Source organism: Fusarium fujikuroi, chromosome FFUJ_chr01 (assembly GCF_900079805.1).
Source record: "Fusarium fujikuroi IMI 58289 draft genome, chromosome FFUJ_chr01".
NCBI classification, from domain to species: Eukaryota; Fungi; Ascomycota; class Sordariomycetes; order Hypocreales; family Nectriaceae; genus Fusarium; species Fusarium fujikuroi.
Window position 1 is genome coordinate 4,329,537 of NC_036622.1, and position 25,564 is coordinate 4,355,100.

At 49.1% G+C, this 25,564-nt stretch overlaps 9 protein-coding genes; 3 read left to right on the forward strand and 6 right to left on the reverse strand.

Annotated features, from left to right (window-relative positions):
* Positions 1–606: 606 nt before the first annotated feature.
* On the forward strand, positions 607–1,653 carry FFUJ_00758 (uncharacterized protein; the record flags this gene model as incomplete). Its single annotated transcript, XM_023571496.1, has 1 exon — positions 607–1,653. The coding sequence occupies one exon, from the start codon at positions 607–609 to the stop codon at positions 1,651–1,653; it is 1,047 nt and encodes a 348-aa protein (XP_023424748.1).
* An 85-nt stretch (positions 1,654–1,738) lies between these two features.
* FFUJ_00757 (uncharacterized protein) lies at positions 1,739–2,605 on the reverse strand (the record flags this gene model as incomplete). The annotated part of the gene is made up of 1 exon (XM_023571507.1): positions 1,739–2,605. The coding sequence occupies one exon, from the start codon at positions 2,603–2,605 to the stop codon at positions 1,739–1,741; it is 867 nt and encodes a 288-aa protein (XP_023424749.1).
* Positions 2,606–3,681: 1,076 nt separating this feature from the next.
* FFUJ_00756 (related to UDP-glucuronosyltransferase 2C1 microsomal) lies at positions 3,682–5,390 on the reverse strand (the record flags this gene model as incomplete). XM_023571518.1 has 2 exons in its annotated part: positions 3,682–5,267; positions 5,321–5,390. The coding sequence occupies 2 exons, from the start codon at positions 5,388–5,390 to the stop codon at positions 3,682–3,684; spliced, it is 1,656 nt and encodes a 551-aa protein (XP_023424750.1).
* A 792-nt stretch (positions 5,391–6,182) lies between these two features.
* FFUJ_00755 (related to GRIP1 associated protein 1) lies at positions 6,183–9,051 on the reverse strand (the record flags this gene model as incomplete). XM_023571530.1 has 3 exons in its annotated part: positions 6,183–6,566; positions 6,618–7,964; positions 8,014–9,051. 3 exons carry the CDS (start codon positions 9,049–9,051, stop codon positions 6,183–6,185), a joined length of 2,769 nt encoding a protein of 922 aa, XP_023424751.1.
* Positions 9,052–11,038: 1,987 nt separating this feature from the next.
* FFUJ_00754 (uncharacterized protein) lies at positions 11,039–12,605 on the reverse strand (the record flags this gene model as incomplete). XM_023571541.1 has 2 exons in its annotated part: positions 11,039–12,506; positions 12,559–12,605. 2 exons carry the CDS (start codon positions 12,603–12,605, stop codon positions 11,039–11,041), a joined length of 1,515 nt encoding a protein of 504 aa, XP_023424752.1.
* Positions 12,606–14,086: 1,481 nt separating this feature from the next.
* Positions 14,087–14,909, reverse strand: FFUJ_00753 (related to suppressor of cs mutant of sua7; the record flags this gene model as incomplete). XM_023571552.1 has 2 exons in its annotated part: positions 14,087–14,744; positions 14,800–14,909. 2 exons carry the CDS (start codon positions 14,907–14,909, stop codon positions 14,087–14,089), a joined length of 768 nt encoding a protein of 255 aa, XP_023424753.1.
* A 3,491-nt stretch (positions 14,910–18,400) lies between these two features.
* FFUJ_00752 (related to Nap1p-binding protein) lies at positions 18,401–19,912 on the forward strand (the record flags this gene model as incomplete). Its single annotated transcript, XM_023571563.1, has 1 exon — positions 18,401–19,912. One exon carries the CDS (start codon positions 18,401–18,403, stop codon positions 19,910–19,912), a length of 1,512 nt encoding a protein of 503 aa, XP_023424754.1.
* Positions 19,913–20,797: 885 nt separating this feature from the next.
* On the forward strand, positions 20,798–21,967 carry FFUJ_00751 (probable cytochrome-b5 reductase, mitochondrial outer membrane form; the record flags this gene model as incomplete). XM_023571574.1 has 3 exons in its annotated part: positions 20,798–20,839; positions 20,960–21,347; positions 21,399–21,967. The coding sequence occupies 3 exons, from the start codon at positions 20,798–20,800 to the stop codon at positions 21,965–21,967; spliced, it is 999 nt and encodes a 332-aa protein (XP_023424755.1).
* A 925-nt stretch (positions 21,968–22,892) lies between these two features.
* FFUJ_00750 (TCR1-like protein) lies at positions 22,893–25,042 on the reverse strand (the record flags this gene model as incomplete). XM_023571585.1 has 5 exons in its annotated part: positions 22,893–23,449; positions 23,500–23,992; positions 24,040–24,302; positions 24,350–24,658; positions 24,988–25,042. The coding sequence occupies 5 exons, from the start codon at positions 25,040–25,042 to the stop codon at positions 22,893–22,895; spliced, it is 1,677 nt and encodes a 558-aa protein (XP_023424756.1).
* Positions 25,043–25,564: the final 522 nt, after the last annotated feature.

Sequence of the window (25,564 nt, forward strand, 5' to 3'; positions counted from 1 at the left end):
ATTCATTTAAACGAACTACGGCAATCCGAGGGCGACCCGGACATTGCTGTCCAATTTCACCAGAATGAGCGGCGCAAACAGATCGACTCTTGAACCAGAGTATGAAAAGGTCAGATTGGGTTTGGGTACCGAGAACAAGCACACTCAGTATCCAGTTGCCAGTACCACGGTGTGACAGCCGCAAGGTCGCGGCTCTGTTCTGAGTGACGGGCGTAACTGTCCTAATCAAAAGACCTGAAATGGTTGAATCGGTACACAAATCCCAGAATAGCGCCGCTGTGTATACGCTTTGGAGTTTGGGAAAGGTTGGCCTATACTTGAGGCGCACTTGTAAATGATTGATTGGAGGATTGGGAAGGATGCCTTATAGAGTATTATGGGCTTATAGCAAGATCCGAGATCTTGATTTGTGCATAGCACCAGGAATTGAGTACAGACAGTTCCTATAAATATGTTTATGCTTTTTTATATAACTTGCACGTAATCGAATGTGATGTTGATGATTGGCCAATGCGGGGTGAAATGCTTAGTCATGGAGTTTAGAACGAAAATTGATCATTGAAACCACAGACAATCAGCTTCACCACATCAGACGACCACCCCAAAATGCAACGCCACGCCTTCCGTTCGGTGTGTAGCCGAACAAGGCCAGAGCTCGAGCAGGTCTCGGATGCTTTTCGAAACTACGCCCGCCAATTCTCGACAACGCAGTTCCAGGCCGCCGATGGCCCAAGCCCCAGCACTCCGAGGCCACCTCGAAGCTCGGCTGGTGGTCCCAAGGTTATCGATATAAAGAGCATGCCCCTGCGCGGACGTGGGGGCCTCAGAGGGCGCGGTGAAGCTCGTGGAAGAGGAGGTCTTATGTTCAGAGGCCGAGGTGGGCTTGCTAGAGGAGGATCATCAGTTCAGGATCGATCCGCCACACCTGTTCGAACTTCTTCACCGACAAGAGGTCGTGGTGGTTTCGGTGCAAGCAGAGGACGAGGCGGTCGCGGAGGCCGTGCTCGTGGCCGAGGTGGAAGAACCAACGGTCGACGGCCAAGGGACGAAGAGGACAAGGATAAGAAGAAGATCGACCGAAACGAGTTCAACACATTGGATCCCGATGAGAAATCCTTCGACGATAACATTCGATTCGGCATCGCCTCCGAATACAGGCCATCTCTCTCGCTCGAATCTATCAACGAATTTGCGCCCATTGCACCAAATTCCACCTCTGGAAAATCGGCTACAGTTCTCCAGAACCTCAGTGTCCTCGGCACAGCGGATCATGTCGGGGCACCAGACACCTTCCAGCCCAAATATTACGCCTCTGAGATAGAGGCCAATGGTGTTCGCTTCTTTGCCGACCCGAAAGATAAGGAGGCTGCCGAGAAGTACCTCCAGGAGAAGCTCAAGACTGAAGGCAAAGAATCTACAGGCCCCATCATCGCAGACACCGAGGAGGCTATTCGTCAGGTCATCACAAAACGGGCTATTCAGGGCCAGCATGAGACACCCAAGTTCGCTTCAGACCCTGTTGGTCTCTCTCGCTCATGGCATCTCAGGGCCGAAACTTACTCTACCAACGATGTCGACTCCTTTGAGACGAAGTTGACGTCGCTGCTGGCTAAGAAGCCCGTTGCTGGAAAGGGCGCAAAGGCGCGTGCTTAAAAGATTAGATCTTAGGATCAGTGTACACTTGTCACGATATGTAATACTACAATTTTCTGCATCTATCCTATCATACAATAACCATCTATAGTTGACGGATGGTCTGTGCTTCTTCCTGGTCAATTTCCTTCATCTTCTTGTCTTGTACCTTTTGAAGCTCCTTCTCGGCCTTCTTGACAATGTCAGGGAGGACAGTGCCCGACTTCTTCCAGTCCTTGAGTGTCTTTTCATGTCTGGATCTGGCATTGCGAATGCGGTCCTTCCAGTGCTGTACTGTCTCTTTGATTCGTCGCTCGACGTCGTCCTTGCGCTCGAGCTCCACCTTGAGGAGAAGCTCAAGCTCGTTGTCCTCTGATCGCTGTGGTTGCTGGTTGAACTCACGACTTGCCTGCACTGCTGACATGATAGGCTTGATGTACTCCTTGTCGTTCACGAGCAGTGAAATAGCTCGACCTGACCGAGGAACGACTTGCGCCAGCTCTCGTAGAGGGAATGTCACATCATTACCGTCATGATCCTTCATGGGCACAGGCAGGGATCCCAAATTGGTAGGGTTGAATCGTCCGCCATGGATCATACCAGCCAGCTGGGTCTTAAAGTGCGCATCAATAGGAGCATAAGCAGCAATGACAGCTGTAAAATCGAGGGGATCTTCCGGATCCGGCATCGGCACTTTTGCTGTATCGAACTCGGCCTTGTTCATGGAGCCTGCAGCAGCCTTCGCGTTGGCGCTGTTGGGGCTGTTACTAGGGGCTGTGATCTTGCGCTTCTTGAGCAGAGAGGGAGACGTGCTGAAGACGCGGGGTGTAGCGGCTATCGATCGGAGAGGAGCTGGGCTGGTTTGGTCAGTCAATTGCATGATGTGAAGATTGTGAGACGGGCCGTACCCCTCTGAGCGCACTAGTTGCCGCAGACATGTTCGTAGAGGACCATTGGCTCTTGACATTGCCATTGTGGTGATTTCGTGTTGTGAAATGTCGTTTCTAGTGTTAGGAGTTTATTAAGTGAGGGCCGAAATTCTTGCGCGACGTCAGATCAGGACCTGGTTGTGAGTGATAAGATAAGCGCTGGGAGTGGGCGTTGATGGACATCACCCAAATAGTAGCTGTGGGCCAAATGAGAAGTAAGTCATACTGAATTATAAATATTACAGTGAATATTTAACTAATTATAAGAAATTTCTATTTATTAGATGTAAAGATAGAAGTGAGAAGTGGGTAGCTTTATTTAAAGCTGTTAGTTAGACTTATAGCTTTATTTTAGGATAATCTTTAGAAGACTATTAACTAAAGGTATTTCCTTTTATATTTCTTGTTCATAATGCTTAGGGTTTAATAGCATGTAATCTTGCAGATAACAGTTAGCTCAGTCCTTTTTTCACTGCAAGGCCCTCGTCAAACACTTTCGAGGGGCATTTATGCGTATGCTTCGAACATTCCGCAACCTATGATATAGATATCATAATAAGCCGCAGAAGCCCTTAAACCCGGTCGTGTGGTGTAGTGGTATTATCATGTTTCCTTTACAATGTTACATATAACAAGTTATCGGAAAAGGTCGCAGGTTCGAACCCTGCCACGATCAACGTGACGCATGATGTGTTGGTACTGGAATATCAGCAAATCCATCTTTTTGGCTGATGCTCAGTAGTTCACGCTTTGCGGGGTAGTTATGGGTCTCTACGACATATGTAGGGCTGGCGCAAAACGAGTTCATTGGTTAATAGACTTGAAGACTAGGAGCACCTTTGACAGAAGGTAAATCAGTAATTGTTTATTTCAACCTCATATGAACTATGTAATAGTGGGCTATAGATACTGAGGCAGAAATAGAGCGGCGTTGCAGAGCTTCTATTTAATTTATAGAACACAGGTTGAAGAATATCACGCTCATTGTGGCAGGGTAAAAAGGCAAGGGAGAATATGGCGAAGTTAAGAGAGAAGGGGTTTGACAAGTAAGGCCTTAATGCAGACCATTCTACATCTATATTATATTATTACATGTTCCCGGCAAACTCGTCTAGAATCACTATGATCTGGGACTATCAAGTATTCCCCTCGCAAATCCTCTACTGAGTCTTACAGAGCGTGCCAGTATGACGGGCAACTTCTTCCAGCCATGTGTTGCAAACCACCAACTTGCCACGCCACCAACTGCGAGACCCGTGAGGCTTATGGACCACATATCCCAATTCCTCGCCTTCCATATCGGCATACGCATATCCGCTGTCTGCAGATGCATTGGCCGTAACTCAACACCTTTCTTGAACCGAAGTTCTTGGTCTATCATAACTTCCTCGATGAGATCAGCTGCAACATGTTTGCGTTTAGAGTTGAGAGCTGCTATGCCTTGCATACGACGGACATTTATTGCAAAGGAACCGTCTTCGTCATTTGTGATGTTTGCAATAGCGGAGGAGATGGAGGATGGTGTCAGGTAGGATTTGTCGAGAGACATACCTACACCAGCGGCTTTTAGTCGGGCACTGTTGCAGAGCTGGTCGAAGAAGTATCCGATAGCGAGGACTGGTGTTCCATGGAAGAGAGTTTCGTTGGCACTGGAACCGCCCCCATGAGTGAGAAAGAGGACTGTATGAGGGTGTGCTAGGATGGCGCGTTGTGGTGCAAAGATGGGAAGCCGAAAATGTGGGTGAGAATCGTTCAGAAGATCAGTGATGGATATGCTCGAACCATCAGATAGACTATAAGACTTGATGGTGTCGAAATTGGCGCGAGGCTTTTGGGGAATAGACCATATGACTCCATTGATCGAGTCTTCGTCGAGAGCTTGGATGAATCCAAGGAGATACTTTTCAAGTTCTTTACCCGGAAGATTGACATGCGTTCCCAGGCACACGTAGATGGTCCTATCATGGTTGCTCAGAAACTGAGCCAGGTCGTCGTCTATTGGAAGGTATTCGTCGCTCAAGATAGGTCCAACAGGTGCCATGAGAGGCGGCAATTCCTTCGGTGCTTCAAGGCCCCAGAAGGAGTTGACCAGAACAAGATAGTCAGGCTTGGAGAGAAGAGAGTGACTGTAGTTGACGCCAGCATCAACACGCATTCGTTTGGTCCATATTAACCAGGGGATGATAGCAGGCAGCGCGGCGAGAACCACAAATTCGTTCCAGAACCGCGATGATAGAGGAGCATGCTCCGAAGTTAAGGCACCATCGGCTTGAAACCCAGGCTGGCCGGGATGATAACTGACAGGAGCCATGGCATAAGGCATTTGAGGCCAGACGCTCGCTAGTTGGATATTGAACTGCTTGAACATATCCCTCGCAGCGCTATCGGCGAAGAAATCTGCAACGATAAAGTCAGGTCTCGTAGAGTCATTTTCACACAGAGATCGAAGAGACTTGTAAGTATCAGTCCAGAAGTTGTCAAAAAAGTATTTTGACCTCATCATGGGACCGAAGCCGTGCTCATGACGCCAAAGACGCATTGTTTCGTAGTGGACATCCAAATCATCTTCCGAAGCGGCGGGACCGACTGTGTATACGGTTTTAATGAAGGGATAATTAGCTGTCCAATCTTCCTGGCCTGCGCAGGTAGCGAATTGGACCTCATGGCCCCGAGAGGCGAGGACGGCGCCTATTTCGAGAACTGGAGCTATTGTCGTGTCAGCTTTGATGTGTGTAAGTTGGAGGGTTCTGGAGAGGTACCTGCATGAGTAAACCCGCCTGTTGTGGCAAGCAGAAGGATTCTTCTGCGGAATTCATGGCTGTCAGCCATTATATTTAGGCTTAATACTTTAAATTGGAATGTGTTTGTTGTCGAATCGAGATGGGTTGGTTTATGTTGGTCTATGTATGACGCTTAGTTCCAGTGGAGGTTAACCAATTAGTTAATGCCTGGCAAAGTCGGAGCTTGGTTCTTTTTTGTACAGGGCTGAAGTCTGATACCCGGCAGCAGAGAAACGAAGCATTTACCATTTAGGGAGCCCTGTCCAAGTAACATAAATACTTGGACATGTTAAGGATAGGCAACTCGTAATAAACTTGGTAGACTTCGAAATCTTCCAACAACCAAAGCTTGACATAAACACGGCTCGGGAAAGGATATCATAGATAGTCGATAACATTCCATTTCTCGTCTATCTCTATTATCATCGTCCATCGTATAGTCTTGTCTGAACTGGAGGACGTCATCTAACTCTCTTTGGACAAAGATCAAAGCCATGTTCGATCCTCCTCTTGGTACTCGGCACACTTATGTATATATATACTCAATCCAGGGCTCATGTCTGTCTGCACAAGGCATTACCAACAGCAATCCTAACGCCGTTCCCATGCTTTCCGCGTGCAACATTACCCAACTAAATGTCCCTTTTTCATCTCAACCTGCTCATCGTCGAGATACGTTCAACGTTGTCTCGATATCATCGACCAATCCAAGACAAAAAAAACTAGGACAGCATCAAATAGCTAATCCAGCCAGCGTCAAAACTGGCGTTCAGGGGGGGTATAAAGCGTTTTCCGGCTGCAAAGGCAAAGTCCGGATTCTCAGAAATGAAGTGAAAGGTAATTACGAAAAGTCATCAGGTCGTCCGGGTCTAGCCATATCGCCGGCTTGTTGAGCCAACTCCTTGGCCTCACGCGCCAGCCCAAAAGCGATGGGTGGCAGAGTTTGTACCCACATCCGCCATTCGTGAGAGTTGGTATCAATGCCAATGTTGGCCATATCTTGGCCTTGGTCAGCAGCCTCTAGTAGTCGTGCTCTGCAGTTTGCCAACGAGGCTGCCATTTCGCCTATGCCGTAGGCTTGTGTTTCTGAAATGATATTGCTAACAACGGCATTGATAGAGCCAATCTCGCCAGTAATCTGTCGCATCTCAGCATCACCCCGGATGGTGTTCACAAGCTGCTGGATGTCGGTTGAAAGGAGGGCATTCTGATCCTCAAGGTAGAGCTGAATAGTTGGTTAGTAATGTTGAGGATCTAGCGTCGAAGGGTAACTGACTTTAAGGTCTTCGGCGGCTCGGGGATCCAGCTGATGCGACCCTTGCCCATTGGCTTGATTGTTCGCATTGGAGTGCCCGAGCCCGATCGGTACCGCGCTCGCTTTCGACATGGGCCTTCCGGAATATGGCTCCGCGGATTGGCGAGGTGAGCCCAAAGGACTGTATGCCGAAGAGTCAATGCTTCCTCGCATGCCACCAAGACCCTGGAAGGGTGGTGGAGGAGGGAGCCCGCCTTGATTAGTCGAGGGGTGCTCGGTAGCTACAGGAGAAAAGAGTCCACTAGAATCCGCGGGAGTTACAGTTCCGTCGTCATCATCCAATTCTTCAGCGGGGGTTGTCCGGATTTTGACCAGGCCAAGAAGCTCCACGATGGCCGCTGCCAAGTGTGACGCTGCCGTATCGAGCAGTGAGACTGGGGACATTCCAGCACTGTGGGCAAAGTTCTTGGAGGCTGTGATGAGGTTGTTTGCGGTGGAGGACACCTTGGATCTGATCTTGGCCTGTTGCTGTGCGAAGTCTTCATCACTATTCTGTGGGACCTCGATGTCCTTGGTAATGCGGCGGACGCTGACAACAACTTGCTTCATTGCGTCGATAACCTTTTCTGGATCTTCGGTTCGTGCTTTTTGCAGGAGTTCGTCAATGGCGATTTGAAACTTGGTGACGTGAACATCTTTGACAAGTCCACGGTCATCCATGAATCCCTTTTCCCGGACATGCTTTGCTGCATCATGTTCAATTCCAGGACCAGCGGAAGATGCGCGCATGTGTCGCAATTGTGTCTTTGCGCCCGCGTATCGGTTCTTCCACTCGTGAACCTCGCGCTCGAGTCTCTCGATTGTCTGTTCCAGCTCTGCGTGTCGTTCGTGTGTTGAGCCGCTCTGCTGGGAAAGTTGGCGCATCTCAAGCAAGAATTCTTGCGCCTCTTTTCGAACCTCTTCTGTGACCTGCTGTTGTTCTCGGAGTTCCTGTCGAAGCTCATCATTTTCCCGCTGGAGGTCTGAATCCGATGCAGCGGGCCCAGTGCTGCGTGCTGATTCATGTGCTGCGGTCACGTCGTCCCTAAGCCTTTGAATCTCAATATCGTGATCCTCCCGTACGCGCTGCAATTCCTGCTTCATTGAGTCGTTCAAGTTTTGCGCCTCAGCTAGTTTGTTCTCGAGGTTGAGCCTCAGGTCATTCCATTCCTGCTTCTCCTGGTTGGTAGTTGCAGACCGAGAACGTTCTTGATCCAACGCACTGTTCATCTCGTCTTCCTTCTTCCTCATGGCATCCTCCATGCTGTCCAATTTCTCACGTAGTTCTCGTACCTGATTTTGATAGTCCTCGATGAGCTTCTTATCGGCCTGTGAAATGTTAGGCGTTTTGTTGTTTCTAAGCTGCAGCAACACAAACCTCTGCAGTCACACCGCTTCCAGCACTCCGTTTGCTCTCACGGTTCGGGTCCGGTTCTGTAAATCCTTCACCTTCGTCGTCTTCTTCGAGCATTATACTTTTGTTGGGAACGATCGTATTATTCTGATTGAGCTGTTTCGGGGTTGGGCGTCCGTAATCGCCATTCTGGGCACCTGGTGATGCTGGCATACCGTAAGCATCTGTCGGTCCAGGACCTCTCATAGATGGTGCATCAGAGGGTCTCCTCATGCGGCTTTGACCTCGAGGGGGAAAGCCATTACCATTAATTGGAGTACCCGGCCCCCTGATTGACATGGGGCTTCCGGTACGGGCGAGATCGGCTCCTACGAATCGAGGGAATCTTCGTTCTAATTCGTGATAGACATCGGCGGCTAGATCTCGAAATCGCGGTGGGCCAAGAGACGATAGCCTTTGGCGAGCCTGGTTTCGCTTTGGGTGAAAGTTCTTCTCGGGCAGCAGAAAGGAAGGAGGACCATTTGGAGCATTCGGCGGAGCCCTGGCAGTGGCCTGTCGTCTTATCAATTCGTCAAACACATCGGTACTCAGCTCATAGAATTGAACCGAGGAAAGGCGCAAAAGCTTGTCGCGGGCTTTATTGGGCTGCTGCTTGTGATTGGGGTCGCGGGTATTGAGGAAAGCGCGCAGAGCAACATAGTGCTCGCTGAGGACGGACTCGTCGAGATCGCCGCGGACGCTGTTACGACCGCTTTCGCTGCGAGCATAGAGCTGGGTGCCGTTACTCGACCGAGCAATTGAAGCAGGCGGCGAGGGACCTCCAGTGCTTCTAGGGCCAGGCCCGGGCCCGGGACCAGGTCCTGGACCGTTGATAGGAGCGCTGGGGAAACCGTTGATACTCATGGTGCTGTTGGAGCCACCCGAATTCGGGGGCGATGCGAGATTGGAGCGACCGTTGGGATAGGGGCCGTCTTCGGGACCTTGATACTTTGAGACAGAAAACTCGCTACCGCCTAGAGAGATCGGGGACAACGGCGCATTGCGTCCCAGGCTGATGCTCATGATGGAGAGAAGAAAAAACAGAAATGCGAAACCGAGATGATGCTGGAGGGAGATGGAACTGGAACAGCACCAGCCGCCTGTCTCATATGGACGCCACACGGGGACAGGGTCGAAATGAATGCAGGCTGCAGGCTACCTGTAGGCAGGTAACTAATAATGGTTGGAATGTTTTTTAACCACTGGAAGGCTCCCCCACAGCTTTGGCGGCCTTTCAGGGGGCGACGGGCGATAGAAGCGCCAAGCTTCAGCAGGTGGCCGGAAGCGACGAAAAGCGGATGGACCGTTTGGAGTGTGGCTTCAATGGCAGGAATGAATGATGGAGGTGGTGATGTTCAGATACGGTGGACTTGAAAGAAAGGATAAGAGTCGAAGAGCAGGGGAAAGCAAGGTAAGGTAGGTATTTCTGGCCAACCCTTGTCTATTTGCGTCTTCCTTTCGGTATAAAAGTTGGATGAAAGAGACTGGATCAAGGACAATCAAAGAAGAGGGACAAAGAAAGAAAGAAAGAATGCAACGCAATGCAGATCAACCAACGATCGACTCAAGTCAATCAACTCAAGTGAATTCATCAACTGACCCTGACCGACCCCAATTCCATAGATCCAAAAGGGGGTTCAAGTCAAGTTGGATTTAGACCGGATCGGGTGTGGTTGGAACTTGGATGGATGGATGTTCAGGGGACAACTCCACCATCATCACCAATCGGACGTGACCTCACTCAGCTTAACTTGTTCTAGAAAATAGCGTGCGTACGTACTGTGCAGGCAGTTAAAGCCAAGGTGCCCCAAGTTTTGGGTGGGCAATCCGAGGCGAACGAGTGGGCATCGGACAGATACAGACAGATTTGCGGGAAATGAGTTCTCGGTCTCTGTCTTCTGGGGTGAGCATCCAGAATGTCCGGGTGCCCCGGTCTGGCAATTTATTAAATCGTTCAAGACGGAGTGTTAATTTCTTGAGTCCACCGAGACTGGATAAGGTATTGTTCGGAATTGGATTATCGAACAATAGTTGATGGTAGTTGGGGCCAAACTCTGACCTTCCAGCTACCTCACCTAGTGGTCTACCACTTTGGCTTGGCTGATATTATCAAGACGTCGAATTGGCTTCTCGCATCTGCCGCTCAAGTGCTAAAGCACCAGATGGAATGATATGACCCCATGCAAGGGGACGGGCGGGAAATAAGCAGAACAGCCAATCTCGATGCAACCTGTGCTTAAGCCTGGGCACCTTATTCAAGGTCCGGTCCACTGAGCACACTGCGCTTTGCTAAAGAGCTCCAGTCAATGCACCCCTGCCCCTGAACCAGCAAAAGCGACTCTTTCTTGCGAGCTCTGATTTGACCAACGACCCTGGTCAGGCGTTCAAAGCTTAGCGGGTTGCCGAGCGAGGCGCTGGGGATAGGCGGGCCTTGGTGAAGTCGGCACGTGCTTGGTACTAGTTTAGGTACGCGGCTAGGCAAGGTACTTGTACAGCCACCCGGACCTACAAGCCGGAATAAGTTGATAATGGACAACACAATATCATGAGATTCATAAATAGGGCACGATATTATAAGTGGAAAGATAATGGCACCCAAACCCTCCTTTGAGATCTAATATCATTGCCGTATAGTTAGTTGATCGATCAAAGGACTGAGAGATTCTGATTTGTGACCAACCAATTTGCACTATTATGTGTCTCAGACATTACGCCATACTACATAAGTGAACAGAAGCATAAAGGTAACATTAGTAACTTGACTTGGTTACCACTTGACCTCATTTTTCTATCATTTCATTCATGATGTCCTCAAACATTCCAACCCAATGTTCCTCTTCTCCTACTTCTCCCACAGGGGAGGCCACGCAACTTGATCTTAGGCTACAAAAACATTTAGATACCTTAGGACAAGGCCAGGCAACCTGAGGACAAACTTAAAGGTTCCTTTGACTAATCATTTTGACCCCCTTAATCCAATACCCTCCTCAGCTTTTCTGCTGGTCCTTCATCATTCCTCTCCCCCGGCGCCAAGGAACCTTATCCAGGCCTCCATATCAGACGCGAGTTTGTCTCCAATCTCAGCATCGATGATACCCTGTTGCCAACTGACATCAACGCACATCTCTTTACCCTTCACGCTAATCGAGCTGATATGGAACACAGGCGAAGTGAGTTCACAGCTCAGCTGAAACACAGCTCTCTCGATCCTCCAGCCTGGGCCTTCAATGGCCCCATCCAGTGTCCCTAAATTGGATACACCCCAGGCACCTACTCGGGGCTTCTTGAGCTGCTGCTTCTTTTGAACTCGCCAGTCCTTGACCAAGTTCATCAAACCTGAAGGGTCATTTTCCATGCCCTTGTCGAGTTTGTTTTGGATATCCTCTCTAGCTTGCACAGCAGCTGCCCAGACAAAGTTCTCGAGATGAGTCATGGCATGTGATTGCGATGGTATTCCTTTGGCTTTGGAGCGGATTTCTGTGACTAGATCCTCACCAAACATGTGGTTAACAAGTGTCATCTGGTTATCCATGGTCGTACTAGGAACATGCCAAGGGTATGCCTCAGAATTGGCGGGGATGAAGCGACGGGTATCCAATGCACTGATAGCAAACATCGACTTTGCCTCCTGTTTGTGATGCTTCCTCCCCTCATCTAATTGCAAGGCAAGTGATACCAGCGCAAGGGCATGCAAAAGGCCTGTAATAGTGGTATGATGTGATCGGCATTTGCTCAGTACCTTCTTCAGCGTTGCATCTTCAATCGAGAACGTTCTGAACTCAGTTTGGTAAGGTTCCTGGCGAATAGGGGCCCAGTTGGCCTGGGTTGGGTCGTTTGATACCAGGAATGGAGGCCTCAGTTCTTTCCAGATTGTCGCCAAAGCGAACCCCCACGAGATTGGGATCTTGATGAGCTCTTCTGGAGGAGGGGGGAACCTTTCTGCAGTACTGCGAAGATGAAGAACGTTTCCTTCCAAATTGACTTCGTGGTCAGTCTTCGAATTTTTGAGATTGCGTAACAAGGTCTGGTGTAGGATCTTGCCTCCTACACCATCGAAGCTGGTATGGTTCCAGCAGAAAATAACATCCAATGACTGGATACTACCTTCTGGCCATAGGATTGAGGCTCTCCACCCTGGCTTCGTTTCGACATCTGTAAACCAAGTATCGAGTTGGTTCCGAATCTCATGCTTCAAGGAACTCTCATAATCATCAGAAGCTTTGATCTCTTGCCAGCTGATATGCAGACCAAGATCGACAGTTTCCAGCTCAACCCATGAAGGCACAGCTGAGTTCTCGTTTAAGATACCCACTTGCAGCATGGGATGTTCAGCCACTGTAAGTGCCATAGCCCGATGGAAGGCATTTTGGATAGTCTCGATCGAGCCGCCAATGAGATGACCGGGGAGGCCATAACGGCAGACTACTGCGGTACCACAGCTATGACGCAAAGTGTGTAATGCCGAGTGGTACAACTCTCTGGTTAATAGTTAGGTTCGGCTCAGCTGATAGGAGTTGAAAGTTTCCATACAAGTTGCTCATTGGTCGAATAACCTTAGGCTCTTCTCGTAGTGCCATTTTAACGTATATGTTGCTCAAAGTGTCAGGAAATCGCTGTTATTTTTTAACTCTATCTCATTCATGAGTATTACGGCGATTGGTTTTTCGCTTTGTTTTATCTGGTTTCCGAAGGATGCGGGCTCCGCGGGTCACCAGGTGAGCTTCCCGCGGATGGGCGAGTAGGATTCAGTCGCATATATCTAAAGCGGCAAAGGAATGCTTCTTACATGCAAGGATAAGAGCATCCGAGAGGCCTACTCCGTTCAATACCAACCTATGTAGGTAGTGCAGGAGAAACAGCAAAACTTCAGGCTCCTCAATAACAAAAAGATTCAGGTAAACTTGTGACATTATTAGACCTTGAGGTTAATCTTTTTTCCTGCACCTCAATTGACAGTCAGAAGTTGCCTCAGCATACTCTCAAAGTCATAACCATTCATGCCGACTTTGCCATACCCTACGTATTGCAAAATTGTGGTATTCGCAGGTCTAGAACCACTCATGTGTATGGAGTAATAGTCATCAGCAGGTGAATCGAGGTTCACACCACCCAAGCCCCTGAGATACGATCCACCAAAGAAAGCTGTGGCGTTCATACTAATTTAGATTCCCGTCCTGTTCGTTCCCATTACCATTACGCGGCTTTGAATGACAAAACGAGGACCATGTTAACTGGCTGCCTCTTGAACACCCCTGAGCCTATGACAGGGAGTTCCATGCTGCTGAATGACAACCAGTGACCTGTCATGTAAGCTGGTTCTCCTTAGGGCCCTTCATGATATGTTCGTCGCTGGGGACTTCTCGATTGGCCAATTGTAGCAGAGTCATCACATCAGCATCGATATAGCAGTTATAAATGCCGCTTTACATGAATCATTCAAGTGGCTGTGCTAAAATGATCGCCAGCGCCGTCTGTTGCGTAATCGAATCCAAAACCTTGTCCGATTTGAACGAGATCAATCTTGATCAGTCTTCCCTGAAACATTCACTATTCATGCAGGCTGGACAATCTTCATATAATTTTGAAGCCGGTTTGTGATCGACACTTCTTATCTGCCTATCAAAGGTATGCGCCTAATACACTGTGGGGATCCCTTAAGCAGCTACAGGATCTCCTTGATCGCGAACCTCCTTCGGGGATAGTAACGGAATGGCCGGCAATGAGAGGTTTAGGTGACGAGGCACCCGTATTATTCATATTCAGCTGCCCGTGGATTTGTGATAATAGTGCTGAAGGGCTGAGCCCTCCTGGGTGTAATGAATCTTCAACCCCAACTATACCGGGTTTCGGGTATCTACGATTAAAAGATAGGAACGAATATCCCCTTCACAGCCACTCATGTTCATTATACTGTCCATCCAGGGGACAGATCTAAATCTTTGCAAACTTGCGTATACAATCTGCCAAGTTGCTGTTATACTTCAGCACCCAAGGCCTTCGTCGTATAGTATGGCAGTCGCATCACAAGGTGTGTAGTATGGCTGTGGTTTTACGCGGATTAGAACCAAGCCACGGTCCAGGTCGCTGGCAGTTTGGGCCATCTTTCCTGCCATGAAGCCAGGATATCAGGTACTCGCTCATCAAAGGAGGCTCTGCTTGAGGCAGAACCATTGTCAAAGGACGAAGCACCAACAGCGTCACGCTCTTCCCGAGCAGCCGCGTTGAGAGAGTTCGCAAGATCCAAGATACCCTGCCCACCAATGGCGGCCTCTTCGTGGTTATCCTTAATCTCGACATTGATGACATGGACAGGTCGGTTGAGCGGTGACCCCCTGTTAAGGAGATCATCAACAACAGCATCCCAGCATCGCTCTTCACAGGTGATGACAACATCGACTAGACCACCTTCAGTACCCTCGCTGCCACGGTCCTTAGCATGTTGCAGGCGAGGTACACCAACTTGCCAGTCTTGCCAGCGTTCTGGGCCCCATTTGACGCCACGGTTACGGTTTAACATGTTAAGGATGCCGTTGTTCCTATACAAACGAGCATCCTTGGATTCAAGCTCCTTGAACATACTGTCATAAGAAGTTTTGTTAAAGTGATACACATTAGGTTGGGTAACGGTAGGCCCAGGCAGGCGGACGAGAGAACCGGTGCCGAAGGAAATGACAGGATAGTCAGCCTGCGATAGCCGTAGATGAGCTTCCATGGAGCTTCAGGATGAACATTAGCACAACGCTGTCAGAAATGAGACACGCATCTACGAACCGATTGTTGTTACTAGCACAGACAGTGCAAAACTTGAGTTTGTATCCGGTGTTGCTTTCAGATGAGCCATTCTGGCTCTGGGCCGAAGAGCCACCGTTGGCAACCTCCATATTTCCGAGTTCCTAGCCGGGCGAGAAAACGAGGTTGTTGGCTGGCGGAAAAGCGCGTGGCATGCTTTGCAGAGACAGGGCGATAGACTGTGCGGCACTGCGTTAGTGCATTGCATTCAAGAAGACGCAAGTTACAAGAGAAGTGCAGGGTCATCATCAGATAAAAAAGCGTATAAAGTGTCTTTTCAGCAAAGAAATTCAGACAGCTCCAATATGTTAAACTCATCATGAAAGAAAAGGAAATCGCGCGTTTTCCTACTTACCCAGCTTTTTTAAGTCTCAAGTTAGCACACCGATAGCCACTTCATGTCATCGTTGTCCCGTTCCTTTGGTACGCGACGCCGTCTGGTGATGTTTATTGAAAGAAGAGGTTGAGTTTTGAATTGCTGTGAAGTTGGGAAAGTTAAGCTAGGGCGAGCTAGCTTCTGGCTAAAGTCCGGTAGAGCCGGATGAGTCAGCAAACTACATCTTCCATTAGGCTTTCATTGACCTCTGATGCCAACCTGTGTAAATGAGCCAATGTCCCCGTCTTAGAACACTAGGTAGTTCTGATTTTTAGGTACTAAGATCATGAGGCTGTCTAAGCATCAAGGCAAATTGCACAATATTCCTCTTGTGCGTGTTAGCAACAAATGATTTCATAGTTGCGGTCACTTATCGGCCAATAGAAGGTCACGTGTCGCTCGGGTGGGAGTAGTACTATGGATGCAAGAACAACTGCTTTGCCCTTGCTACGGTGTTAATGAGGGGTGGAGGGGGTTAGGCTTGGTGTACTCTGTAATAGACAGTTGATATTGATTCCTTGTGATTCTTGAAGCGACCAACAGGGAGATCCCCACCAGCGAATTTGATCTGCAAAGGCTATTGGCTTTTAAACGCCCGCATAACCTGAAACAATCGACGCTCTGGTGTAGCCAATCAACGAAGGCACCAAATTTAGCCCAGAATAGAAACCTCACCGGTCACCCAAGGCACCGGCTGGTCCTTTCTGTTCACGTATGTACTCAGTATAAGAGAGCTGGGTCATGGAAGAAGAAAGAAGAAAACTGGGGGGTATTAAGTTGTTGAATTTAACTCTAACTGTGAAATTGTGTCAAATAGACTATGTTGACATTTTGAGCCTCATGCCTGGTTAGTATGGTAACACCAGGTGGTTGCTATCCTGCATCTCTCTTTCACCTGTGATAACCCTGCAGACTCAATTACACTACACCAACTTGGCACCAGATGCAGAATTGGTTCCGTACTGAACGGGTTTGTGGGCGGGACTCAGAAGTCATCAAAACCTCGGCCACCGGGAGGAGATCACGGCTCGTGTCGCAAGTGAAGAACCTGGAGCGAGATCATTGAAGCACCGTAAACAATTAACATTAATAAAATAAAATAAAACCATACATACGCGTGTATACCTAGCAAGAGGATCACTACATGAGATGATGACCCTGTTCGGGTTTGCCTTGCTGCCAGCTCGCTACATAACCAGCATCGATCTAGATGCCCCTGCCATACAACCTTCGGGGGTCTAGTTTCATGATCCTGCACGCCATGATGATAGTAATTTCCAGAAAAGCCTGAATAAACAGAGAGAATTATTTTATTGCGACAGCAACAATGCAATAACCGGAGATTACATCCATGGCAGCCTGGTCTGATCCATCTGCCAGCTGAGTTTAGTTTCCTGTGTCCATCCATACCCAGAAGAGATGAACAGGGTCACCTTTCCAGATTGAGGTTCCAACGGCCCGGGTGGGTATACAGGGAGATCCTCGCTCAGAGTTGTCGTATGTCTTGTTGGGTTTACCGCATTATGTGTGCGTGTGCGTATGCGCATGCGCATGCAAGACGACGACAGTCATCTTTTCGGGATGAACACGAGGGAGGGAGAGAAAGGATCAAGGCTTCAGAGGGGCTGAAGCAGGGTAGAGGTTTGAAGACAAGTGTGAATGATTGTGTGGCGCCTTTGGTTGTTACAACCCGAATTTAATTAATCAGATGGCCCGGATGAGATGCGGCTCCTCCAGGGTTGGTATAGAGACTGGCACATGCGCTGTCCATAAAGATACAGATAGGTATAGGTACCTAAGGAAGTTGTTCATTTAAGACAATGACCAACTGACAGCTAAATAATAACCATAAAACTTCATAATGACCAGTAAAAGTAGAGTAGGGTATCAGTGTACAGTCACCATGGAAACTTTACAATGACTTTCATCTTTGATCCTAAATTTAGGTCTAATAAATGCTGGAAATTTAGTCAAGCATACCCCTCATTGGGAACTGCCCGACCGTTGGATGTCACATTGAGCCGACAGGTCTCTTCCATTAACCTTGATATCTCTTCTCACTTGCATATTAACTCTTTACTAACATCATCCCACATCAGTCTCCTGCCTGCTAGCGCCCAGAGAGCAAGCGGCGATAACTGACAGAAACATTTCATTCATATTCGAGTCTCATTGGGCTCCTTCTCTCCGACTTACAGGCGCTGACTCGCTTGATCTAAGACCCCTGACCAGTCGGATTGGTGCGCAAGGCGCTTGCTTCAGTGGTGTGGTGCGCTATTGCGCCCAATTGTGCCCCACTACAGCCTCCAGCTCCCGGGCTCGGACGTGCCAACGGGCGACCTTACCGGGTACAGTACTGTCTCCCCCAGGTCACTTTCACTCTCGCGAGGATTGCTAAGGTGGGCAATCCATCGATTGATGGCCTTCCTCGCTCGCTTCTCTAACCCAACTTCACCTCACACTCATCACAATCCGTCTTGGGATCACATCCTACCCCAGTCCAGTCCAGTCCAATTCCGTTCAGCCCAGGCCAGGCCCTCTTTGGTTTCTCGCCTCGCCTAGAGCGCAAGCGCAGGCATTTTTGATCAGACCCGACAGCTACTGTACAGCGTGGTGCCCTTGTTCCCGAGCACCGGCAGCAAGACCAGGGCATTGTTTTCTCTTCTGTTCTTGTTTCTGTTTCTGTCAAGTTGCTATTACTTCTGCTTCTGCTTCTGCTTCTCTACGCTCCTTCGCACTCCCACTCCACACTTGTAACCGACTCATCTCGTGCTTTGCCGCCTGACGACTGGTCGTCTGGCATCATCTGCATTAGGGCTTGGCTCAGCGTTGACTATTATACTTGGAACTCGACTGGAGCCCTTGCTGGCTCACGCCTTAGCGCTACGGCTGACTTGACGTCCGCCGCCTCGAGAGCTCAACTCGAACGAGACCAACTTGGAGCGTCGAGCATTACAAAACGCAAACCAAAAATATCGCATCGAGCTCTCCAGTGTAGAGGTCGCTTTTGTTCACCATATTTGCTGCTTCAATCTCGCCGCCGACACCTGGTTCTTCTAGCGCAACCGTCTAACTGTCAGTCTTACTGCAGCCCCGCGAGACCTTCTCTGCTGCACGCTCATCCTTCGGCGTTTGCGCGGCCGCGTGCGCCAGATCGCACGACTGTCGCTAGGCTTTTTCCTAAAAGGCATGTCGACAACGGCAGTTATGTCTACGACTTCTTCTCCAGTGACCTCTCCTTCAGCAGCCGTATCCTCTTCTCCGAACCCTAATCACCCCGCGCTGCCACCTCTAATCACCTCTCCGCCTTCGCGCCGAAGCATACAATCGCGACCAATGTCCCACGTTTCCAGAAGCCGACTCTCTCAATATTCGACGGGCTCTCTGCCTACGAGATCCCGTCCGACCTCACATATGTTTCCGATGTTCCCCTCGACTCTCTCATATACCCAAGTGCGGGACTTTGCGTACCCTGCTACTCATCCTCTGCACTACGGGCCGCCGCCAGAACCTTCGGGACCGCCTTCCGGTATGACAACACCCGCAAGCGAGCATCGTAGGTTATCAGATCCCCCAGTATCGTGGGAAACACGTATGCCTTGGGAGTCGTGGGGTACAGATGGATTCAACCGTGGCCATGATTTGGCCCCCATTCAATTCGACGGTGGGCCCCCATATAGCGAAGACGAGGATCTGCAAAGCCCTGTTGTAGCTACACGCCACCGCAAGCACAAATCAACATCGGCAGCGACAACCCTGAGGGGGAGGACAGGTCGCGATCTTGATATGCATTCTTCGAACTATGATCGTGAGCGGGGTTACTATATGGGAACTAGCGGAGACGGTAGCGAGACATATTATGTCAATAACGGCGGCGAGGCCAACGGCCCTGGTGGAGATTTCGTTACATATCCTCCAGAGCAGGCAAGACACAGTCGGGCATATCACATTGCCCAGCAACCCCGGGCTGCCGAGGGCGGTGAGTACTATCAGCCCGAGTCTGACAGTTCCCCATCGTCTCCAGGCTACAATGACGAGGACCAGTCTCGCTATTCACGAGATTACCAGTTTACTATTACATCGCCGGACGAGGAGTTCCACGGCAAAGCCGTCGCCCTGTTCGATTTCGAGCGGGAAAACGAGAACGAATTGCCTCTAGTTGAGGGCCAGATTATCTGGGTGTCGTACCGACACGGGCAAGGCTGGCTGGTGGCTGAGGACCCGAAGACGCAGGAAAGCGGCCTGGTGCCCGAGGAGTATGTCCGACTACTTCGCGATATCGAGGGAGGAATGAACAGCTTGGCTGGTCACCTTGTGGAGGGAACTGGCTCCCCTGATGTGGGCACACCTACTCAAGCGGAGCATAGCGGTCAATATGGCCATACTCCATCTTCCAGCAATGCGACTAACGGGTACCATCAGCCAATCGTGTCGATGTTCTCGACCTCGAGCAAAGACCTTGACCCGTATCCCACTGAGCAACTGGGCCTCCACTCCGGACAACCGCCTCCCCAAGTTATTCACTATCACGGGCAACGTGGAGGTAGCCAAGCAAACACACCGACGATTGCTCAGCCTCAAGATACTGGTATTTTGAGGAGGGAGAGTCACGACGGTGGAACAAAGAGGGACTCGAATGTTACGCCAGTACAGGCGAAGCCACCAATGGAGTTGGTTGAGCCAGGGGGCTGTGAGGAAGCGAGGGGAGAGGAAAGGTGATATGGTGATTGAATAATAACGAATTGTATGCCATGCTTGAAGAGACGTTCACGATTCGATGTATTCTTCTAATGGAGCGGGCGAATATACCAATAATACCACAGCAAACTCGGACCGCCGCCAGCAGGTGACTTGAGATTATGTATAAATATGCCATGTTGGCATGATGGGAGACGGCAATGTTCTCAGTCTTGTTTAAGGGCAAAAGCTATCTAGATTGGCTGTATGGAGTTATGACGGAGGACAGAGATCAATGAATACGGAGGGTTGTTGAGCTAGGTAATGAGAAAAATGAGTTTGAGGGGAGGGGTCTACCTAGAGATTCAGAGAAGATGAAGTCCTGTTGGACCGGGTCAGTGCTATATTGCCGTAGTAAAAGACCGATGCTTCGGCAATCTATATATGAACTCATTAAGAGATACCTTAGTATATCCTAATGCACCTATCATAAGATAACCGAGTTCCCCTTGTTAACCTAGACCTTCCTTTTAAGAGCCTGTATCGTATTGCCGAAGCTAAAAAAGCTGGAAGACGGAGATAAGTTGATTGGAGATTGCTTATTGTCAAGTTGCTTGTACTACACCCCCCGAGATAAGCCATCACCCCATCACTACTAGAGCAAAAACTAGCGCTCGACTATATCCAAGCTCGCTGCATCACATCATACAACAAGCGAGCGAAGCTATCTACAGCCGGCTTCCAGTAGTTGACGTGCTTTGTCCGGGATGTCACGTGACTCATAACGTCATCTCTCGTTCCGTCGCGATTTCGGAATACCTGGATACGCCCACTTCTCTACCTAGCTCTTCAGACGATACCAGAAACAACCTCTCATTCTCTATTTTTGGCCAATTGACCTTCAATTGACCTCATAAGCAAGTCAAGATGTTCGCCCGATCTGCATTCCGCGCTGCTCAGCCTTTGAGGGTACGTTTTCTTCGTCCCGCGCATTTGCGCCCCTCCATCATAGTCTCTGTTTCGGATTATCAATCAGAACTACATCATTCTCAATTGCTCGTCGCGAAGCTTAACTAACTTATTCTTTAGTCTGTTCGTCGATATGCCACCGAGGCTGGAGGTGCTGGAGGATCCAATGCTTTCCTCTACGCCGCTGGAGCTGCTGCCTTCGGAGGTGCTGGTTACTGGTACTTCAGCAAGGGCGGAGCTCCCTCTGCTGCGGCTGCTGCTGCGGATGTGAAGCAGGCCGTTGGTATTGAGCCCAAGAAGGCCTTCACTGGCGGCGACCAGGGTTTCGTTTCCCTCAAGCTTTCAGATGTTGAGCTTGTCAACCACAACACCAAGCGTCTACGCTTCGAGCTTCCCGAGCCCGATCAAGTCTCTGGTCTGCACGTTGCCAGCGCGATTCTTACAAAGTACAAGGGTCCCAACGACGAGAAGGCTACTCTCCGACCCTACACCCCTATCAGTGATGAGAGTATGTATAACCGAATGAGACCTCCTTAGCACAGCTGACTGACGATTGCAGGCGAGAAGGGTTTCATCGACTTGCTCGTTAAGAAGTACCCCGACGGTCCTATGAGCACACACCTCCACAACCTTGTTCCCGGCCAACGCCTCGACATCAAGGGTCCTCTGCCTAAGTACCCCTGGGAGGAGAACAAGCACGAGCACATTGCCCTCATTGCCGGTGGTACTGGCATCACCCCGATGTATCAGCTCGCTCGCGCTATTTTCAACAACCCCAACGACAAGACCAAGGTCACCCTTGTCTTTGGCAACGTCTCCGAGCAGGACATTCTTCTGAAGAAGGAATTTGAGCACCTCGAGAACACATTTCCCCAGCGTTTCCGTGCTTTCTATGTCCTCGACAACCCTCCCAAGGAGTGGGTCGGCAACAGCGGCTACATCTCTAAGGAGCTCCTCAAGACTGTTCTCCCTGAGCCCAAGAACGAGAACATCAAGCTGTTTGTCTGCGGCCCTCCTGGCCTCATGAACGCCATCTCCGGAAACAAGGTCAGCCCCAAGAACCAGGGTGAGCTGACCGGTGCCCTTAAGGAGCTTGGCTACAAGGAGGACCAAGTGTACAAATTCTAAGCGAATGGTGCGCATGTAATGATAGAATTGAATGATGGCGACAAAACATAAAGAGAACAGTGTAAGATCTGCTATAGAAGCGATATAGACGACGGGATGCCGTCTAGAATTGATAAAGTCAACCTACATTTCGATTTTGAGCATGTGTTATGATGGCGCTTAAAGCTAAGTGAAAAGTACTTGGCATGCGATTTATGCCTAAGCCTCAGCAATCCTATCGTAGGCTTGGGGTTGGTATCATGAGTCTCATGGTGAGAACGCGAATCTTATGACTAGAGTCTCAAAATAGCCTAAGATATCCTTAACTATACCCCGAATAACATATAGCTCGTTGTGTGACTTATTTAACGACTTGTATATTGATCATATTTTAGAGCTTCGGGCTGATATGCCTCGTTGTGCAGACCGCAGGCCTCTTTGGAGCATTGCCATGGCGCAGCCGTGATACTGTTTACGACCGGAAGGAAGTATCGAATATAGCAGATAACTAGATGCTTGATAGCCAGAGCCTGGTATCCTTGAAGTGGGTTACGGGAAGTGTTGGGGCCAGCTGAAAAGCAGATAAGGCTCCCCAGCTGGCTTATATGCAGTTAAGTTCAGGATGTAATTGAGGCAACTAACTTTAATAATGTACCCTTAATGGCTTAGCCGCCTGAGGGGCAATAAATAATTGTTTGAATTGTATTAGACTTTTGAGATGCTTAGATGTATCATTCGAGGCTGAGATGCAAACTTGAGGGGGGGGAATACCCTGAATATACCCTAGACATACCTACCCTAAGGATATTGAAGGATGCTCTGAATACCCAATTGTATATCATAAGTGCAGTCTCTAGGAAATGCCAAGAGCCTGATGGCCTTGTAAAAGGTTGATGGTGATCTTGAAAATAAGTTACCGAAGGCTGTATATGATAACCTCAATACCTCACTTTCGTCCGCTCATAGTTCCGTAGCTTTGCTCTACAGACCTTGACTTAGTTTTGGTCAAAGGCAGCTCCTCTTCCTCTTCCTCTTCAGACTCAATCGCGGAATCTTCAGGCAGCAATATCGTACTTGACGAAGACGAAGCCTGGTCGTTTTCTGTGTCACTATTCTCTGCTGAGCTCGAAGCAGAAGCGGAAGGGCCCTCTCCTTCTTCAACAAGGTAAGCCGGGATAGTACCTAGAATAGCAATGAACATGAGGAAGAACCACGCAGTTACAACGTAACCATGATCGGCGCCCCAGGTAAAAAGGGCGCCTGTCGAAGCTGGACCGAGTGCACGACCTAGACCACTGAAGGTTGTGGCATAACCGTTGAGCGTGCCAAGTACACGGAGAGAAGTGCAGGAGTTTGTCAGAAGGATAGTGACAGATGGAAATGCGATAATGATTCCAGCAGCCTTGATGAACATAACACCCATGAGAGCGATCATGCGGCCCTTGTGTGTCGGGAATAGAACACAGTAAGGGGTGAGGAAGTAAGCAAGTGGCATGAGAAGACCTGGAAGATATTAGAGCCTAGTAATTAGATAACGCTGGCTTTCAACTTACAGCAGACTCTAAAGCAACGCAAAACACCGAAGCGGGCAACAATTGAAGGGTAGATCAGGAACTGAACAGCACAACATACGATGCCATAGATGGTGTATATTGTGCCGACCTCACTGTGCTTCATGCCAAATCCCCCTGAAAAGTAGAATGGAAATGAAGTATTCTCAGGAGTATGCTTTTCAACTGGGTGTCTGAGGAAGACACTGAGGATCTGATCGTAAGCCACGGAATGGAATGCGAGAAGTGTGTAAATCAGAAGGTTCATGGCTGTTGCACGGGTAAGGACGCGTTCCTTCTTTGCATGCTCTGAAGCTTCGTGTATCCTCTTCTTTGGTGCTGTCTTGTTAGGAAGAAGCGGTGAAGTAGCTTCGCCATCTACAAACGAAGCTCGACGGGTAGAGGGGGCTGGACGAGTGGTCTTGAAAGAGCGAGTGATACGCTCGCCTACCAGGAGACCCCAATCCCGGTGTCCTCGCTTGCTAGGGAGTGTTTCCTAGATTTGTTAGTGATGATGCGCAGTCAACCTTAACACAGACTTACATGGAGAAACAGGGCTGCAATGGTAGCTGAGAATAGAAAGAAAACCATGAGAATCAGATTCGGTAGCGCAAAGGGAAACCGCTTAAAGAACTCGATATGGCCAAAGATTTGGGGATATTGTTCTGCAGGTTCAGCCAAGAGACCCCCGAAACTGGGCCCGATGATGGAACCCAAACTCCACACGATAGGCATGATGGAGAATGCTCTTGGTTGAAGTTCCCTCTCAGGCACCAGCTCAGCAACCACTGTTCTGATGATACCAACTAGAGAATATTAGTGAGGAGTTTTGTGTAGCTCTCGTCTTACACACCATTTCCGTTTCCACCTCCCATGATGGCTCGGACAATGATGGCCATAGGTAAATTCGTTGACATGCCCCATATTATGAAGCAGATCATTGAACTCATAAGGCCAAAGATGATTATCGGTTTTCGACCATAAATATCGGAAGCCTTCCCCCAAGCCACTGCAGTGGTGCTTTGTGCTATAGAGAAGACACCAGATGTGATTCCTACCCAACTTCCAACCTTGTTGGTAGGAACACCAAAGCTGCTGACCATGCTGGGCAGATATGGGAAGACTGAGCTGTAGGCCATGGGTTCTGCAATTCTGGCCATGGCTATTGATAGGTCAGCGGAGATCGGATGGAGCGGGATACCTGAACTGGACCATGATGTCTCTATGGGTTATGTGTATTCCCATGTTATACATAGTGCCTCTGTTGTTGATGAGAAACGCTCTATCAAATTATATAAATGGGAGAACACCTTTGCACGGGAATAATGGGGAACGAGAATGACTTGGTGTTGGGTTGAGGCTCATGGTGTTCGGACCGTGAACCATGGTCGTATATTTCATCTTGATACCAAGCAGGTCAAGTGAAAAGACAGCAAGGGTATTCCAAGGGCTTTACAGGTATCCATGAAATGATAAAATACTAAAACTTACCCAGAATTGCCAGCTGCTGCTTGGGCAGCTTTGGACCTTCCTTCTTGGTCGTCATCGCGAGGAACGATTGCGCAAAGAGTAATAGTGGAGAGGAGAGGTTCGAAGTAATAAATTTTCTTGTTTCTAACAAAGACCAACGAGTATCATGTACAGCGAGACGGCGACACGAGGGATGATTAATCTGGATATACGATACACACGATCAACTCATCAATATCTCAACTCTTGCACCAAACAATAAGGGAGGAAAACAAGAAGAAGTTTTGGCTCACAGTCACAGTCACAGTCACAAAGTAGTAGAAGAAGTCAGGTCAAGCCAAGCAAGCCACCAAAAGAGATAATTATGGATCATTGAGGCCAGAATTGGTTTGGTCGGCACGGCAGGGTAGTATAGTGCAGAGAAGGGTTCCGATCCACTGCTCCAACCTCCAGAGGACGAACCCGCGCAGGGGTATTTTGGGGCAATTTTGCGGTCAGGAGCTTGATAATTGGAAGAAACTGGACCCAACTTTTCCAAAATGGCCCGCAGATTTAAAGCCCGTGGATGTGAATGCCTGGTCAGTGGTAAAGGATGGGG